Source organism: Bipolaris oryzae, assembly GCF_000523455.1.
Source record: "Bipolaris oryzae ATCC 44560 unplaced genomic scaffold scaffold_5, whole genome shotgun sequence".
NCBI classification, from domain to species: Eukaryota; Fungi; Ascomycota; class Dothideomycetes; order Pleosporales; family Pleosporaceae; genus Bipolaris; species Bipolaris oryzae.
Genome location: NW_006911281.1, coordinates 198601 through 216760, shown reverse-complemented (window position 1 = coordinate 216760; position 18160 = coordinate 198601). Strand labels below are relative to the sequence as shown.

Below are 18160 nucleotides of genomic sequence, written 5' to 3'. Positions count from 1 at the left end.
CTTCTCCTACTCCCTTCCCCCCGCCGTATCTCAATTGCGACATGCCTATCCAATATACCTGCATGGGGAGGCCTGTGACGCTCCATATGCCTCCGAGGAGATTCCAGGCCGTCTTCATCATCCTCATCTTTCTCGTTTTCAATCTAGTCTTCTACGGGCCACCATCGCGCAAAAGCATACCTACCTACGACCAAGTAGCCGACGCCGTCAAGCACCCGCAAGCACACGTTCCTGACCTTGGCCAACTCCCATCTGTGCCCAATCCATTCGGCCCTTCCCCTCACAAGCCGCCCGTTCAGGCCAACAGCACTGCTGCTAGTGCATACGGAGCTATAGAATGGCTGAGTGACTTCAAGTGGCGGAACCCTTTCTCGTCTTCTGTGACTCTCGACGAGAACAGAGCCTTGCTGCCTCCTCTCCGCGAACGACCGCCCATTTACACCTACTATGATGTGCCCAAGAAGCAGGACAAGGACGTATCGGCTGCTGAGCAAAGGCTTCTTTTGGCATGGCGAAGGGCGTGGTGGGCACAGGGTTTCAAGCCCGTAGTGCTATCCCGCGATGAAGCTAAGCGCAACCCGCTCTACCAAATCTTCCAGCGCCTAAAGTTAGATCCAAAAATTGAATTCGAGGTCATGCGCTGGTTGGCATGGGGGCATATGAAAGGCGGTGTTCTCGTCAATTGGCTTGCTCTGCCCATGGCCGAGTACGAAAACCCCATGCTGAACTTTTTGCGACGCAACGAGTATCCCAAGTTGTCGCGCGTCCAGTCCCTCGATAATGCCATCTTTTTCGGCGAGCAAATAGCTGTCGACAATGCTATCAAGAAGCTTGCCGATAATCAGCTGTTGAAGAATGTTACGGCCAACAAGGACAAGTTGACCAAGCTGGCCAACAAGGAGGGGGGGCCAGTCGTGAACCTTCTGGCTTCGGCAGATGTGGCAGTGGATGTCAAGGCTGACGGTATTGCGTCTTATAGTACCGCTACCATTTCTAGCAAGTATAAGACCATTGCCGACAAGCTTACCAACACGACCAAAGCGGAAGCGCTTACTCTGCTTGAAAGTCTCATCAACTCGCATCTTCATCTTACATGGCAAGAGCAACACCCAGAAGGTGTAACAATCGTGAAGCCAGTGCCGGAACACACGACTGCGCTCATGTTTGAAGCCACTAATATTGCACGCAATCTCACGCAATGCCCAGCTTCTCCAATGCCCAAGACGTGCCCGCCCAATCGGCCAAAATGCAAGCCATGTGATGCCAACAAGGCGATGAAACTCCAAATTTTCCCAGAATTTGTCAACACTACCAAGTTCTTCACAATCGGTACTGTGCCTCATCCATACACGCTTACTTCGTTGCATTACACACGGGACACAATCGATAGTAACTTCCTACGTAACAATGCCGAGCGCGATCTCTGGATCCGGAAGTTGACCGACAAGTCTGTCCCAGGAGACCATACTGAGGAGATTCGCGTGCTAAGGTTCAAAGAGCTCGTGGCAGCCATCCCTGCTCATTCACTGTGGTTGACGGCTGAACGCATTACTCAAGATGATCTCGACTGGGTCTTTGGTTTTGGCCTCCCCCAGATGGCATCCACTACCGCTGAACCTAGCTCGCCGAGCAAGGAGTCCGAGCTTATCATCTTTCCTCGCCCAGGACCTCCCAAGCCCATTCAAAGCATCGACATACCCGATGACAAGTGGGTCGAAAAGGAACAAGAACGCCTCAACAAAGCTCGCGATGCCATCAAAAGCAAGGATAGGAACATGAAGAAGATTGTGGGAGCAGTAGAGCAATGGAACTTGGCCGATACAGAGGCCTGGAGGTTTTCTAGGGCTTATTCTGCCAGAAGACGACAGGAGAGAAAGAAATGGGAGGAAGAGGAGGCCAAATACTCGGGCAGTGAGAAGAAGGCCGGTGTCAGGCCTGGATCAGGTGGAGGAAGATGGATTGACAAGAACTGAATGGTCAAATGACTATTATAACTGCATGGTGTTCGGCGTTTTGGGGGGTTGTAAATAGATAGCTTGTCTATTGTACATAATATTATAGAGTAGACATGTAGCAAGAGAACGATCTTCTTAACTAGTAGCTGTGGCCAGTATTTAACACTCTACCTTTCCGATCAACAGTCAGCACACATGTGTTCATTGTTACTTTCACTACGCTAAATTTACTCAAAGGCTGAGAACATTCAAGTATACGATGTAGAAGGTCGGCCTGCACAAAACAAACCGAGATAGTCATGACGATACTTGACCAACTTCAGAAATCAGAAACTACACCTACCGTTGAAACTCCCTCACTGAATATTAGAAATGATAAGAGCATTTGCAGTTAGAGGGTATGCCACTCAAATGGTAACCCAAACGATCTGATTGGTGCAGGCGAAACTGGTTCATATTTCCATCCACCATACTGCGACCTCACGATAACTGTTCACTTCGCAAACTCCATCCTCACAATAGGATATGTGTCTGAGTTCCGATTGGTCGCCAGGCTTTCCATGAAAACAAGAGTCAGACACAGTCCTCAAGAGGATCTGCTGTTTTCCTCTGAGCCACTCAAAGTCTCCTAACCATGGGTGTAGGGAAGCGTGTTTCGCACCACACGCAGCGCAATTTGTATGCCTCGTTTATTCTTGATCTGAACCCTCAGATCTATGTGGATTAAATATGGTTTGCTCCTGGCGCAAGAACAATTAAGGCCAAGTCACATTGTGGAATCAGGTTCTGTCTCTTATCCCGCATTATACAAAACCTCAACATAATCGCATTTTGATCTTGAACTTCTCTGTACTCTGGCAATCGCTCTTACCAAGCCAATTTCATATCAGCTCTTCAAGTTTTCATACCAAACGCACCTTCTCCATGGATTACATACTTCCTTTTGTTAACATTGCATTTGCGTTTTCAGCCGTTCTTGCCACTAGACGGCTACTACAACGCTACAACTCCACTAACGATGCAACTCCAACCACGAACAACGACCATCTTCCCTCTAACGATGAACCACCTCAAATTGAGAAGGACGTCAAGATATGTATGGTCTGCAGGTCTGACGAAAGCAAAGATGATCCCTTCATCAAAGCACCTTGTGGCGAACACTTTGTCTGCGCAAACGACATAGCCGGCTTCTTCGAATACGCGACGAACGACGAGAGTCTTTACCCTCCAAAATGTTGCGGTCGATTTTTCTTGCTGGATCAGTACAGAGACCACATTCCTGCTGATATAGCATCAGCATATCACAGCAAGGAACAAGGCGAGTACTCAATTTTGGCAAAGTACGTTTTCCATCTATCTTCCAAAACTCCTTACAAGCAACAACTAACAAAAAGGCAACAGAGATCGACTCTACTGCGCAAATCCGCCTTGTGCCCGGTTCCTCCACCCATCGTCCAACGTCAAAGACGAACTCTCCAACACGACTTACGCAATCTGCAAGGCAGAAGAGTGCAGTCGCTGGACATGTGTACACTGCAAGACACTGCTCGACAAGAGCAACCTAGCACACCCATGCCACTCAACCGGCGTAGAGGAAAACTTCAAGCAAATAGTCCTCGAAAAAGGATACCAACGCTGCTTTGCCTGCGGCGCAACCGTCGAGTTGACCGAAGCATGCAATCACATCAGGTACGTCCATTGCATCTTCCTTTCTCCATCCACACCCACCCTTTCCAAGAGAAAAAAAAACATCAAGAAATGGAAAAAAAAGTGTCTTGGCTAATCGACTTACACAGATGCATCTGCGGCACATCCTTCTGCTACATCTGCGCCAAACCCTGGACCGGCTTCCGCCACGGCTGCCCCAGCTATGGCCCCGCCATCTACGACGCTCAAGGCTACAACCAAATCGGCTTCCATCGCGACACGGGCCTGAATCGCACCGGCCTAACTGGACCCCAGCAGTACGCCATTTACGAGCAAATGCTGGATGCGCAACATCAAGTCCAACCCCGCATCCCAGAAGATGTGGGACGAGAACAATGGTTCCCGTGGTTGCCGCGTCTGGGCCGCTTGTTGAGGATTTCGATGACGCTGATTGCACTGTTTTTTCCGGGGATGGGGTGGCTGGTGAGAGTTACGATTATTTTGGGAGTTGTTACTGTTCCGAGTTTGTGGGAGATCGTGCCGGCGACGGTGGGGGATGGGATTAATTATTATGATGATCTGGATGTGGAGGGGCTTTGAGATTATTTGGCTTGGGCATATGCGATTCCCCCCCCCCCTTTTTTTTTCTTGTTCAGCAGCTCGGTTAAGTTTTTTTTGTTTGATAGCAATGGTATTTGAGTATTTTTGTTTTGATCAGATTTATTTCATTCTTTCCAGCGTTGGGCGCCGTGGAAGTGTCTGTTTTTTACTTGACAAACGTATTCACAGGCAACCTGTACACGTCAATGGTCCAGTATGGCCTCCTAGTTCCCTCCCACTGATCACTTCCATGCAATCCTTCAGGGACATTGATTTCCTCCCACTCCGTATCGAAGCCTGCCTCGTACAGATCCATCTCCGCAACCTGTCGTACCGCATTAGTCATCTTCTCCAGAAAAATCACAGAAAAGTACCATACCTTGATATAAACATCATAGCAAATCTGCCTATCAGCACCAAGACCATTATACCACCCGAACTTCCCATCTTTCGCTAGCAGCGCAACCACATACTCCGCAAAGAACTCTTTCAGCGCCTTGTAATCCTCAGCAAAAGTATCATAGTAAATCGCATCAAGCACAACACCCTGCTCAACAAGTTTGGGCAGAATATCCTGCCACCTCCCCTCATGAATTTTGACATTGGGCTTATCGTACCAGCCTTGCTCGCGGAGCCGCTGGTGCACCTGCGGATGGGCCTCAATGATGTGGTGCTCAGCAGGATCATGCGTTAAGATTGCTGTGTCTACTATACCCATGCCGTGACCAACATTCTTTTTTCGAAGGTACAAAGTTAGTGTATGTCTCACATACATATTTTCGTACACGTAATACTTACCATTGTGCGGAGCCCCGGTTTGGGGATTAGAGTCTCGGCGTGGCGCTGCATGATTTGCGTTTCCCAGTCCATCATGACGGCGTTGTCGCTTTCGTCGAGGAGAATGCCGGATTTGTAACGGAGTTGGCTCTTGAGATAGGCGTGGTTGTCTAGAGAGACGTCGTCGAGAACCTTTTCTGAAGCTGGTTGCTCGACGGGTTTGGCATCTTCCGTGGATATCTTTTGTTTCTTGGCGGCGGGTTGCTCCTCGAGGATCTCGGCCTCTTCTTCGACTTCTTCAGCGGGCTCGCCCATGCCTAGGGCTTCCATTCGGGCGAAGAGAATCTCGGCGCGGACACCAGCTTCGACCATCATGTCGTAGATCTTTTTCTGGCCGAGACGGAGTGCGATACAGCCTGGGGTTTCATCCTCCTTGTTAAGATCGTTCCAGATGGCGCCATTTTGGAGGAGTGTTTCCACGGTTTGAATTGCCTCTTCACTCGCCTCCTTGCCTTCTTCGGCCTTTCTGCAAGATGCAATTGCTGCGTGAAGCGGTGATGTTGCTACTGTTGCCGTGGGGTCCTGGACGTTTGCGGAGCCGTCCTTGAGCAGGATGTTCAACGCCGGCACATCGTGTCGCTCAGCGGCAGAAATGATGCGCTTGGCTAGCAGAATATCTTCCTCTGTAGTTTGTTCGGCCATTTTGGTGTATAGTCTATCGATGCCTTTGCCAGTCCAAACGGCAAAGAAACGACTGTGGGGTTGGAACTTTTGTGCAGGGATCAGGATAAGATAAGCGAATGCTAGTGCTTCACTGCCATTGCCTGTTTGGGTAAGACATGTCCAAATGAAGCCGACTCCACTGGCAAATATTTTACTTTGAAAAATTTTGTGTTTATTATACTAGGGAGTAATCCGAGTCGCTGATCAAAACATCCGAATACATCTCTAAAGAAAAGCGCGGTGAAAATTACCCAAGCAATGTACAGTTTCCAAGAAAAAACATACTGTAGCATGATGATGCATAGTCCAAATAACTGATATACAAGTTGGGTACGCATGTAAATCTATGACACCATCCACCAAGCGCCAACGAGAATCGAAACTAGAACGAAAATGGTCAAAATGCTAGCGCCCGCCTTATCGCCAGTAGTGACGACATTGAAGGTAATAGGCGTATCGGTCGAAGTGTCACCGGCGTTGGGGTTGCTCTTGGAGATACCGCCCTTGTCCAAGGTTACAGGACCGGGCTTGGTAGTGTACAGCAATGACTGAATAATCTCCATGGCGGACATTTGCTCACCAACACCGAAGCTACCATCGTTGGCTCCTCCATCGATCCATCGGAGACCACATGATGTCTGGTTGGGACCTGCGTTGCACTGCTTGGCAGCAGCTTGAGCAGAGGCCTGCATGAGAGGATTGAGTTGATCACGAGTCCAAGGGGCGACAGCAGCCGTGTATGCGATGAAGCGAGAGAGATAGGCTTTGAAGGAACGCTGGTCGACGTCGCACTTGCCATTGTTCTCACACGCAACCTCGGTCATGACGTTGTTCTTGAAAAAGACGTTAATTCCATCCATTACACCCTGAACACGGCCGCGCCATTTGTCGTTTTGAGTCTATTCGTTATTAGCACGTGATCACCGCCAACAAATGATTGTCTGATACTTACCACGTTCCACATGGCGGCAGCACCGGCCATGTGAATTCCAGCATTGTAGGTCCACTGGATATGGTTGACAGAAGTACAGTTCTGAGTGTCGTCGGTTCCATCGTAGAAATGGTAATCGTCGCTCATGAGTCCAATGGCACGCTCCCAATCCCAGGCCTTCTCAGCCCAATCGGCATATGTGTCATTGCCAAGGTACTTGTAGAGTCTTGCAGCAATGTTGAAGAAGCAGCCGTTAGAAATGGTGTTTTTGTAGTTGTAACCGTTGTTGAAGGTGTAGATTTGCCATCGCAGACCTCCACCACACGTAGTCGTCTCCCAGCGCCTATACTGGGTGTTGAAGACGGCCTGTGCTAGAGACAGCCAAGAGGGCTGGTTGTCGGGGAGATCAGGAAGCTTGTTCTCTGCTGCGGACAGAGCGGCCATTCCCCAAAAGGCTTGATCATCGTTTCCAAGCGTCTTGGACTGATTTGAAGGCATGAAGGTGCCGTCATCTCCCATCTGGTGCTTCAGAGCTTGCGTGGTGATGCCGTTGTATGTGTCATCGCCAGTATAGTACCAGTAGTCAATGAAGGCATTGAACATGGCACCGCACTCCCACCAGTAGTAAGGGTCTGGAAGATTACCAGGGACATCGCCTGGCCGGTCACCAGTGTAGTAAGACCGGAGGTTTATAGCAAGGGACTTGGCAGCCTGCTTGATGGAGTCTACAGATGTCAGTGCGAGGTGGTAGGAGACATGAGGCAGGCAGTCCCACCTGGCGAGTTGATGTCGAGGTCGACTGCTCCTACACCGGAGAGCAATAGACCCGAGGCGCCAATGGCGCCGAGGGCAGACGTCAGCTTCATATCAAGTGGTCTGGGGACAATGCGACTTGGAGTCGCAGTCGTCTAGCGGACAAAAGCGAAGGAGATCAAGCGCCAGGCTTGAGGGCAAGCGATGCGCAGTGATGCCAATACGGCCAAGATGGCCAAGGTGGTGGAACGTGGGGTATGACAGAAGGGCGTGGCTGGTGTCGATGCTGGAACGAGCGACGGATTCAGGGAGAGCAGAGCAAGCGCAGAGCGTGGAGAGTGGACGGAGAGTGGCGCGTGGGGATGCGAGACGGGGCGGTGCAGCGAGCGTGTTGAGGGGAGCAAGAAAGAAACGGGAGATGGCGCAAGATCAGCAGCGGAGGGCAGTGGTTGCGAAGACAGAACTCCTGAGCAAGAGAGCAGCGACAATGCAGAGGCGCAGCGGCGGCGGCGGCGGCCGGAGATATGGGCTAGTACACGCGTCTTGGCGATCAGGGCAGCCTGCCGGCCCACTGGCCCTCTGGCCCTCTGCTCCTCCGGCACTCTGGCGCCTGTTTCTGCCTTACTCCACCCACCAGGCCCAGTTTGATAGGTGGGCGACCGGCACATCGCCCGCTGTCCTGCTGCAGGGAGCGTCTCGAAGCCGCGCTCAGGCACGCGCGATGCAAACACTCGAGCGAGGTGAGTTATGCTGATGCAGGCCTAACGGCATCAAGAAGCTTCGCAAGCTTTCTCGGCGCAACCTGCGTTTAGTGCGCTGCATTTAGCAAACACAGGAAAAAGAAATGGCCTCGTCATGGCCGCCTTGTTGCCGTGCCAGCAGCCCAGAACCACTGTCCGCCTGCTCGCGCGAACGCGAACATACTGTGTACGTCGTATGCGTATTCCCTGCGGCTGAGGCATGGGGGGCGGCGGGTGCGTACAGCAGCCCCGTCAGCTTTGCGACGTAACAGCGGCAACAAGGGCACCGCCGTCTAGAAGCGAAGTGCCGCGGGGCGTGCTGACACGGCGTGCATCTATGTACGTACACAGCACACAGGGGAACTGCCATGGATTGTTGTTGTTGTTGTCTTCGTCTTTGTGCTGGTGTGTCGCATGCTGCATGCCTGGGCGCTGACGGAGACGGGCGGCTGGTTGCCACCCCAGCCACAGGACGCAGCGTAATGCGAGGGTTGGCAGCGGGTCACGTGAAGTGTGGCGCAGCGGGCCCGAAGCGGACTGGAGCCACCGTTGTGCTTGCCCGTCAGTTGCATCACGCTGGGAATGCCGTCACCAAGGTAAAATCGTCCGTGGTGCCTGTCAGCCTTTGCAACAACATCCCATATCCGCTCGAATATCCGCTGTCTCCGAATTTGGTCTTGTTGCGCCAAGTTTCACGCATCCCTCCGCCTCAGTGCTCAAACGGTAGCTGACACATTACGCTCGTTCATCCGGGCTGAGCGGGCTCTTGACTCTTGGTTCTCTCGACCACACCACCTTCTCTCTTCACTCACACCCTCCCGACACCACCCACCCTCCATATCCGCACCATCCGCTACTGTCGCACCCTACCCAGCTTCTCCACAGCATCCCATCTGCAAAAATGGCCAACCGTGAGGATCCTCCATATGATCCCTACATTCCCAGCGGCGGCGCCGCCGCCGGTGGCCAGCAGGGCGGCCAGAACGGCAACCACCGCACCGCGGCACTTCAAGCTGTACGTCGTCACCCTCCCACCCTGTCAGAACAGAGCGACTCAGCGATGCCTTGCACTGCCATGTCCGCACGATCAGTCAACATAACGTAGCCTGTTTCGAGACTGTTCGCGATAGCGACTCCGCTGGTCCGCGCCCTTGGGCAGCACCTGGACCGCCGTGCGCATGTGCGAGCTGCGCAGCTTCAACTGGCAGAAACTTGTGTATGCGACATGATCCGCTGACTCGCAGGCCAGGAAATCGACAGCACCGTCGGCATCATGCGCGACAACATCAACAAGGTCTCTGAGCGTGGAGCTCGCCTAGACTCGCTGCAGGACAAGACGGACAACCTTGCCGTCTCTGCCCAAGGTTTCCGAAGGGGCGCCAACCGCGTGCGCAAGCAGATGTGGTGGAAGGACATGAAGATGCGCATGTGCCTCATTGTCGGCATCATCATCCTGCTGATTGTCATCATTGTCCCTTCGGGTAAGCTTGCCCTAGAAGCACCCCCCATTTTTTTTTGGTTGCCGAGCACTAACACGGCCTACAGTCGTAGCCACGCAAAAGAAATAAACCCTCCCTATATGAGATACCACGAATTACACACATTAATAATGGCATGGAATGAAGCGAGTATGCAGGGGGAGAGCCACTGGTGAAGGGGGCGAGTGGCTACGAGTTGCACCATGATCAACGACATCCGTCTCTGTAGGATCTATCTTTAGGCGAATAGGGAGCGATGGGTCGAATTTCTTTCTTGTCTTTGTTTGCACTCGCACGGCTGTGCCGCAATCCTGTAAAGCACGATTTGCATGGAACGGGCCGCTCCTGCTACGATGTCTGATGAGGCTAGTTCCACGCATGATGGCCAGACGCGCAAATGGAGTTTTCTTGTTATATGTACATGCATGGAAGTGTGTCGACATGTGCGTGTGACTGTGTGATGATGATGATGATTGTGAATAAGCCAGAAGCAGTATCCGAGGCCCATGTCAGCGTTAGAGCTAGCCTTGCGGCCGAACAGTGACAGAACCAGGTGCCCCCATCCTCCCCCGTCCCCCAGTGCAGCGCAGCGCAGTGCAGTGCAATGCGGGTGCGAGAGGGTGTGTGGGCTGCATGCGGGTGATGCTAGTATGACCAATGGCCATTACGCACGCCCCTGGAGCCAGAAAAGCGCTCGCTGGCCCAGATGTCTGGGGAAGAAGCGATAACGGCGGCGGGCGGAGCGAATTTTGTTGCTTCGGCGTCATATCACACATCGGCCTGGGTCCCGCTCCCTCCAGTCCCCACCGTCCAGTCACGGTAGTCAATTTGTGTCTGATTGAGTCGTCGACTTGGGCCTGGGTAGCCTCTGCTTCTTGCGAGCACTCACAATCACCATGCAGAGCATTGTACGAGCTGGCCGTCTAGCGGCACGATCCTCCCACCGCGTCCTTGCTCCCCAAGCCCGGCGAGCACTCCCGCGAGCCCTCGTCGCGACCACAACACCTGCCCGCCTCTACACGTCCTCCAAGGATGGCCGCAACTCGTCCATCTATGCCGCTTTCCTCAACCTGCTGGCCAGTTCCAGCTCCCGCCGCGAAGTTGACCAGTATCTGGGCCAGTTCCGCTCCGTCTCACCACACCAATTCGCCGTAGTCAAAGTCGGAGGCGCCATTCTCACCGACCACCTCGAAGAGCTTTGCTTCGCCCTACAGCAGCTCCACGCAATTGGCCTGTATCCCATCATCGTCCATGGCGCTGGCCCCCAGATGAACCAGCTGCTGCTCGAAGGCGGTGTCGAGCCCGACTTTATTGATGGCATTCGCGTCACGGATAAGAAGACGTTGGGCATTGCCCGCAAGCTCTTCTTGGAGGCAAACATGGACTTGGTCATGACCCTCAAGCGCGATTGGGGTGTCCCTGCGCGCCCCATCACCGCTGGTGCGCTGCAGGCCGACTACCTAGACAAGGACAAATGGAAGTATGTTGGCAACATCACCAATGTCAACAGGAGGCAGATCATGGATGCTCTTGAGAATAAGGAGCTTCCCATCCTTTGCTCCATGGGTGAGACAATTGATGGCCAGATCCTCAACATCAATGCCGACGTAGCTGCTGCAGCATTGGCACGCGAGTTCCAGCCTCTCAAGGTCATTTACCTCTCTGAGAAGGGAGGTCTATTCAATGCCGAGTCCAAGCTTATCCCTCACATCAACCTCGAGGGCGAGTACGATACTTACATGAAGCAGTCGTGGGTCAAGTACGGCACCAAGCTCAAGATTGTAGAGGCAAAGAAGCTCCTAGACGGTCTCCCACGCACATCCAGTGTTGCCATTACACACCCGTCCAACCTCGGAAAGGAACTCTTCACCCACACCGGAAGTGGAACTCTTATTCGCAACGGAGGCAGCGTCAAGGAAATCAGCAAGTTTGAGGACTTGGATGTCTCTGCCCTTGTTGAAGGGATTACCAAGAGCCGGGGAGCTGAAGCAAGTGATGCCGTCAACCGATACATCCAAAACCTGAAGAACCGTCCGTTCGAGGTCTTCCATGATGACTCCATGGGCGTTGTCGCTGTCGTGTATCCCCCTACGGCCGAGGGAGAGTTCGCCCAGCTGTCCCACTTCAGCATGACCAAGGACGCCTTTTTGAACAACCTGAACGACTTGGTCTTCCAGCGCATGAAGCAAAAGTATCCCAAGCTCTACTGGATTGTGGATGATCAGTCACAGAATTATGTCAAGTGGCACCTGGAGAAGACGGATGGCTTCCTTCGCCGTGACAAGGAAATCTTCTGCTGGTGGGGAGCAGCCGAGTCCTCGGAAATCTTCTCGCTACTGGAGAACTACCAGAAGCAGGGCCGCAGCATGTTGAAGGATAGCCTTGACGCTCAGTTCCGAAGGGCAGCCGACTTTGTAGCTAGCTTGAAGCAGGGCCAGCAGACACGCGCATACACTACCATGGCTCGTTCTTCTACAAGGCCTGGTCTGAGGTACGTAAAGAAGCGTTCAATGCGCTTTTTCAAGCAAGCCTCTGTTGGTATTCGTCGCTAACCTAACAAACAGACAAAACAAGTTTGCACCTGCATCAACTCGAAGCTTCTCTACTACCGCACAGCGCTCCATCGAGACCACCAACCCCAACCCTCCGTACGGAATCAAGCACAAGAGCAGGGACTATCCTGCCAAGGTCGCATTGATTGGCGCCCGTGGTTACACAGGCCAAGCTCTGATTGAGCTGTTTAATAAGCATCCCAACATGGACTTGCGCCATGTATCGTCACGTGAGCTTGCTGGCAAGAAGCTAGAAGGCTACACCAAGCGACAGATTACCTATGAGAACCTGTCAGCCGAAGACGTTAAGAAGATGGCTGAGAACGGAGAGGTAGACTGCTGGGTCATGGCTCTTCCTAACGGTGTCTGCAAGCCATTCGTTGATGCAATCAACGAGAGCGGCAAAGACCCCGTCATTGTCGATCTGAGCGCTGACTACCGATTCGATAGCTCCTGGACCTATGGACTTCCAGAAACCGTCAATCGCTCAGAGCTCTCAGACGCGAGGCGGATAGCAAACCCCGGATGCTATGCCACGGCTGCTCAGCTTGGCATTGCGCCTCTCCTTGAATTCATCGGCGGTCAACCCACTGTTTTTGGTGTTTCTGGCTACTCGGGAGCTGGCACCAAGCCCAGCCCCAAGAACGATGTCAAGAACCTTGAGAACAATCTCATTCCGTACAGCTTGACGGACCACATCCACGAGAAGGAAATCTCGCGCCAACTGGGCCTTGAGGTAGCTTTCATCCCTCATGTTGCTGCTTGGTTCCAGGGTATTCACGTAAGTCTTATCTTGATCTCTTGAGTCCAGCACCCGTGTCACCCAACCCTTGCTAACTTTTTTTCACAGCACACAATCTCCATCCCTCTCAACCGCACCATGACCTCCCGGGACATCCGTAACCTGTACCAGGACCGCTACGCCGGCGAGAAGCTAGTCAAGATTGTCGGAGAATCCCCACTCGTTAAGAACATCTCCGGCAAGCACGGTGTAGAAATCGGTGGTTTCGCAGTCCACAGCTCAGGAAAGCGCGTCGTCGTCAACGCCACCATCGACAACCTGCTCAAGGGTGCCGCAACCCAGTGCTTGCAGAACATGAACCTTGCCCTTGGCTACGGCGAGTACGAGGGTATTCCTTACTAAGCCACAACGTACTGGGTTGTATTCATCTTTCTTTTGTTGAAATGGAAAAGGAGGGGAGGAGAAGGAGGAAAATCGAAGGAAAGAGGGCATAGCGATTCAAGAGAGAGAGAAAAAATAGGAAAATGATGAATTACAATGGCGCATGCATCATCACAAATGCTACTAGACGGGCTTCTTTTTTTGGTTGCCTCTTCTTCTTTCTTCGTTGGACTTGTAGATATATCCAATTCCACGTGTTATTTTTCTATCCTGAATTAAGACCTCGTTTTTTTTTATCTGCCTAGGTAATAATTGACTTTGCATCTGCGGCTTGATAATAAATCCATGTCTAACTGAACATATCTGCAGGTGAGAAGAAGAAGAAGAAGAAGAAGAGCTGTGGCGCCGTGTCGTATCGTGTCGTGTCGTGTCATGTCATTGGCGCCTACTTATGTATTTCTCGGCATAAGCATATGTGCATATACGCATACATATATATATATATATATAAATATCACACACATCGTATTTCCGTCTGAGATTTTATCAAGCACCATTTTGAGGTCCCCACTTGTTTATCTTCTTTTCTAAGAATAATAATGATGGGCGTTGTTATGGGAGGGTGATGGTGGCGGGATGGCCTGAGACAGGGGAGGGATGGTGGTGGTGGAGAAATGTTGGCGACCGGTCAAGAGAGATGGGGAGGTCACGTGGGGTGGACGGTTGAAATGCAAGAGTCATACTTGTACATGTGTGTATGTGGGAATGTCCCTGGGTTTACTTGAATAAGTGATATGGAAGGAAGAGGCTTCCAAGCGGTGCTGAGAGGATGGAGTATGTGAAAATGGGGGTTTTTTTTCTTGAGACTCTGTTGGTGTTGTTGTACGGGCTAGAGGGCTAACCTGGACAGTCTTTCCTCTGCCATTACTACGTTACCACGCCACAAACGACTACCTAGAGAGTAATGACAGCACATGCAGTACCACTAAGTGAATATGAATGGTGAAGAGGTTCGAAAAGTGATTGAATTACTTCTTCCAAACGGCATGTCAGCGACGTGAACAAAGACTGCGGGCGACGACGACGTCGAAGGCCGGACAATTCCCAAAATCAGATGCATTGAGGCATCTCACTCATCTCATTAGCCCTAGGGGCTTAAATTTCCTTGTTCTCACATGTTGGGTGCTTCGTAGCAGCGTCGATATAAGAAACTGCACTCCGATATTCCCAATGCGGAAATGCCTGAAAGTACCCCCAGTGTCCCTTAAATCCGTGTTATCCCGATATTCTAAAGACAATTCCAGAAGATATGAGCTTGTTGAGTGCTCTGAACTTGAGAAATGCAGTAGGACAGAGCAGCCTAGATGGGTAGTGGTGGGGGAGGGAGGCCGGGTGCGTGCTAGGTGGGATAATGCTTGGCAGAATCTTGCACACATATATCTTGCACCGCCCACCTCCCACATCATCACTCCTTTCCTCACTCCCCACTATCCCAACCCCAACCCCAAACCCTCCCCAAAACATCTTCTCTTGAAGCTTGGTATAGTTCCAAGGTCCCTCATAGACCTTAAGCAAAGACTTCCAACTCTTTTTTGATATCACATACCGGCCGCTGGTCTCAGTGATCACCATGCCGTCGCTGTCGTTGCCAACGCAGCAAGTTCAATCCACATCATATTTGCCTTCACATCAGGAAGATACCCGTAGATACCGCCAGACAATATACCATGATAAAGCTGGGGTTCAGATTGCAGAGTCTCGTCGTCGCGCTGGGGGTGCCTGCAAGGTCGAGTCACCAAGCCAGACATATACCGACTTTGTCTTGTACCCAATGGACAGCATAAATCCGTCCTCCAGAAGCCGCTCTCACGACTCTTCACGTTGCAGTGCACCAAAAGTCAGGGAGAGGGAATCCTACTCAACCTCTCACGTGACTTCTGCCAAGCATTCATCCAAAGTCAGGCCGAAACCGGCAATCATACAGAGGGCGTTGGAGTCAAGAAGGAAATTGTCGGGAGAAGAGAAGAGAGGCTTTTACTTTCCTGAAGAATCAACTCCTCCTCCAACACCTCGTTCGAATCGGCTGCCAACACCAGAGCTTCCCGACCTCAAGGAAGCGCCCTTTTGTGACTGTGGTGCTGGAGGGCACATTGTGAAGTACTGTAAAACATGCAACAAGGAAGTCGATCTGTGGTCCATGTGAAGAGGAGGTGTTCTGTGTTTGAAATTGAGTATGTGTTTTTTTTTCGGTTACGCTTCGATACTGAAGCTGGTCTTCTTATTCTCCGGTTTGGCTGCTTGGCGTTTCGAGTCCAACCCTTTTGATTCTCAAGGCTTTGGATGGGCAAATCTTCTCTTCTCATCTTGTTTTCCTTGGAGTGTTGTCGGGCTTTACGGATACTATGCTCTTGCGAATAGTATGAGGCGTTTGGTGTTTGAATCGTCGTTCTGGACATAGCTAGACAATTTGATTGCTCATTGTAATATGAGATCTGTGCAAATCCATGGCGCTAGCGTATGTATTTCGGTCTTTGTGAGAGCCAATGTTGAGCGACTCATTCTTGTGGGCGTTCGCTTTCGACAACAAAGTATTTGCTGGACTTCCGCTCGGCTGAGCCTAGCACATCCCAGTCCTCGACGTCTTTCGCATCGACAGGTGTATTGTCACGCTGTATGCGCTTGTGATGACGTCCCACAACCTTCTCTTTGGCCAATGCATCCTTGAGCGTCTCCAATGTAATTTTTTGTTCCTCTTCCGCAGCCGCAGTCTCGTCGCGTATAGCCCGGAGAGGCATTACCCCAGTAGTGTCCACCTCTTGTATCTTGCCCACAAAGTGTAGTTGTGCTGCCAGCGTATCTAGCATCTTCTTCTCTTGCTCTGGCGTCTCCGGGGGCGGGAGAGCTGATAGCCGCAGCAGGTGGTGTAGCTGCTGCGAAGTGACTTGCGGGGCATCGGGAACACGGGTTTTTGGTGGGAGGAGGGACTCGACGGACCAGGTGGGCTCTGCGAGAAGCTGCTCGAGCTCGCTGGGATGGATGCCGACGTTTTTCCGTGGGTGCGCAGATTCCTTCGAGTCCTTTTCTAGCCGTAGGGTCGAGGGCGCAAATGACCGTATTTGCAAGCATGGTGTCGGCCTGTAAAGCTTCACAGCCGCAAAGACGCGACGACTTGCCATGATGCGTTTTGGTTCCGTAAAATGGAACTTTGCTATGAGGAACCAGTTTTTCCACTTTTCCAGTTAAATTTTATTTTGTTTCCTGAAATCTGCGCCCGAAAAAAAAAGCTGAAGCCTAGACGAAACACGGACGGTGTCGTCGCCAAAAGTTCAGTCGTGGTTGAGGCAGCTGCAAAGCACTAGCGCGCCATTGGCGGTGCCCCGCGGGTCTCGCATGGACCAGCCCAGCGTGGGTCGTCATCGCCCATGAAGACAACAAGCGCAGCCACCTGTTCCAACCCAAGTTTCAATACAATTTCCTCTTCTTCTAAGAGATCTCTCACATATCCACTATTTCACACCACACACCGCATACTCAGCAAACATGGCCAGTGATCCTAGGGCATTGCTGCGACAGGTGGGGCCTCCTCCTCTCCAGGCTCAGCCACCATGCAGATAACTGATATTCGTGTGCTTTACTAGGCAGAGACATCACTACAGAAGGCGTCGGGCGGCTTCAGTTTCTTCGGAGGAAAGCAAGAGAAGTGTAAGGGCTGGCAGATGACATCGGAGTGTTGCAACACTGACGCACGTGACAGACGAGGCAGCCGCTGAACAATTCATCGCTGCAGCAAATGCGTTCCGAATGCAAAAGATGGGTATGGATATAAACTCCCAAAGATATCGATTGAAGAGCTATTCAATTCGACCTCACTCTGAGATACTGACTGGTCCCAGGCAAGGAGGCCGGTGAAGCCTTTGAGAAAGCGGCATCAGTTCAACGCCAACACCTGAACGAGCCTGACGATGAGGCAAATACTTTGACAGATGCCTTCAGTAGGGCTCCTGAAGAGTGTTTATTTGTATACGTAGCTAATACAATCAGAGGCTTACCGAAAAGATGACCCAGAGGCGGCAGCAAGGTGTCTAGACAAGGCCATTACACACTACTGCAACAGAGGCAACTTCCGCCGCGCAGCTACTCACAAGCAGAATCTCGGCGAACTTTTCGAAGTCGAGCTTGGCGACAACATGCGTGCGGCAGCTGCTTACGAAGAGGCAGCTGGTTGGTACGAGAGCGTAAGTTTCCATATACTTATTTACCCCCATCGCTCAACGCTTTGAAAAAAAATATGGGCGCTAACGCGGATCTAGGACAACGCAGAAGTAATTACTACCCAAACGTCCTCTACCTTTTTGGCCAAGACTAACCCTCACTTGCAGGCACTGGCAAACAAGCTTTGGCTCAAGACAGCCGACCTTATCGCCCTAGAGGGCAAAGATTACTACAAGGCCATTGAGCTCTACGAAAAAGTTGCAAAGGCATCCATCGCTAACAATCTTATGCGCTGGTCCGTCAAGGAATACCTCCTCAAGGCTGGTATCTGCCAGTTGTGCACAGGCGATCAGGTTGGCGTTAATACCGCCCTTGAGAAGTACAGGGAGATTGATCCTAGCTTTCAGCAGCAGAGGGAGTATGCGCTACTTGTTGATCTTACGGCGGCGGTGGCGGATGGCGATCAGGAAATGTTTGCTGATAAGGTATGTGATTACTATGTTTATGAAAGGATTGGGGAAGAAGTGCTAATGCGCGGTGTAGCTATTCCAATTCGATCAGCTGAGCAAGCTGGATAAGTGGAAGACTACGCTTCTGCTGCGAATCAAGAACACAATTGAGGAGGGCGGCGAAGACTTTTCTTAAGGGTGGACCTTGGCAACTTCAGTT

At 51.6% G+C, this 18160-nt stretch overlaps 9 protein-coding genes across 9 annotated transcripts; 6 read left to right on the top strand and 3 right to left on the bottom strand.

Annotated features, from left to right (window-relative positions):
• Window positions 1-41: 41 nt before the first annotated feature.
• COCMIDRAFT_81862 (uncharacterized protein) lies at window positions 42-1973 on the top strand (the record flags this gene model as incomplete). Its single annotated transcript, XM_007684895.1, has 1 exon — window positions 42-1973. The coding sequence occupies one exon, from the start codon at window positions 42-44 to the stop codon at window positions 1971-1973; it is 1932 nt and encodes a 643-aa protein (XP_007683085.1).
• Window positions 1974-3071: 1098 nt separating this feature from the next.
• COCMIDRAFT_67467 (uncharacterized protein) lies at window positions 3072-3902 on the top strand (the record flags this gene model as incomplete). Its single annotated transcript, XM_007684894.1, has 3 exons — window positions 3072-3295; window positions 3357-3644; window positions 3752-3902. Coding segments are annotated over 3 exons (663 nt in total), but the record flags the coding sequence as incomplete, so codon positions are not given.
• Window positions 3903-4368: 466 nt separating this feature from the next.
• Window positions 4369-5681, bottom strand: COCMIDRAFT_81956 (uncharacterized protein; the record flags this gene model as incomplete). Its single annotated transcript, XM_007684893.1, has 3 exons — window positions 4369-4527; window positions 4582-4935; window positions 5001-5681. 3 exons carry the CDS (start codon window positions 5679-5681, stop codon window positions 4369-4371), a joined length of 1194 nt encoding a protein of 397 aa, XP_007683083.1.
• A 365-nt stretch (window positions 5682-6046) lies between these two features.
• COCMIDRAFT_908 (glycoside hydrolase family 76 protein) lies at window positions 6047-7499 on the bottom strand (the record flags this gene model as incomplete). The annotated part of the gene is made up of 3 exons (XM_007684775.1): window positions 6047-6601; window positions 6655-7358; window positions 7409-7499. The coding sequence occupies 3 exons, from the start codon at window positions 7497-7499 to the stop codon at window positions 6047-6049; spliced, it is 1350 nt and encodes a 449-aa protein (XP_007682965.1).
• Window positions 7500-9027: 1528 nt separating this feature from the next.
• Window positions 9028-9694, top strand: COCMIDRAFT_32279 (uncharacterized protein; the record flags this gene model as incomplete). Its single annotated transcript, XM_007684841.1, has 3 exons — window positions 9028-9141; window positions 9376-9607; window positions 9672-9694. The coding sequence occupies 3 exons, from the start codon at window positions 9028-9030 to the stop codon at window positions 9692-9694; spliced, it is 369 nt and encodes a 122-aa protein (XP_007683031.1).
• An 806-nt stretch (window positions 9695-10500) lies between these two features.
• On the top strand, window positions 10501-13300 carry COCMIDRAFT_82130 (uncharacterized protein; the record flags this gene model as incomplete). Its single annotated transcript, XM_007684892.1, has 3 exons — window positions 10501-12095; window positions 12169-12937; window positions 13007-13300. 3 exons carry the CDS (start codon window positions 10501-10503, stop codon window positions 13298-13300), a joined length of 2658 nt encoding a protein of 885 aa, XP_007683082.1.
• A 1609-nt stretch (window positions 13301-14909) lies between these two features.
• COCMIDRAFT_81892 (uncharacterized protein) lies at window positions 14910-15482 on the top strand (the record flags this gene model as incomplete). The annotated part of the gene is made up of 1 exon (XM_007684891.1): window positions 14910-15482. The coding sequence occupies one exon, from the start codon at window positions 14910-14912 to the stop codon at window positions 15480-15482; it is 573 nt and encodes a 190-aa protein (XP_007683081.1).
• Window positions 15483-15834: 352 nt separating this feature from the next.
• COCMIDRAFT_81857 (uncharacterized protein) lies at window positions 15835-16455 on the bottom strand (the record flags this gene model as incomplete). Its single annotated transcript, XM_007684890.1, has 1 exon — window positions 15835-16455. The coding sequence occupies one exon, from the start codon at window positions 16453-16455 to the stop codon at window positions 15835-15837; it is 621 nt and encodes a 206-aa protein (XP_007683080.1).
• Window positions 16456-16819: 364 nt separating this feature from the next.
• COCMIDRAFT_903 (uncharacterized protein) lies at window positions 16820-18136 on the top strand (the record flags this gene model as incomplete). The annotated part of the gene is made up of 8 exons (XM_007684774.1): window positions 16820-16852; window positions 16918-16981; window positions 17034-17093; window positions 17173-17271; window positions 17321-17514; window positions 17590-17601; window positions 17659-17976; window positions 18035-18136. The coding sequence occupies 8 exons, from the start codon at window positions 16820-16822 to the stop codon at window positions 18134-18136; spliced, it is 882 nt and encodes a 293-aa protein (XP_007682964.1).
• Window positions 18137-18160: the final 24 nt, after the last annotated feature.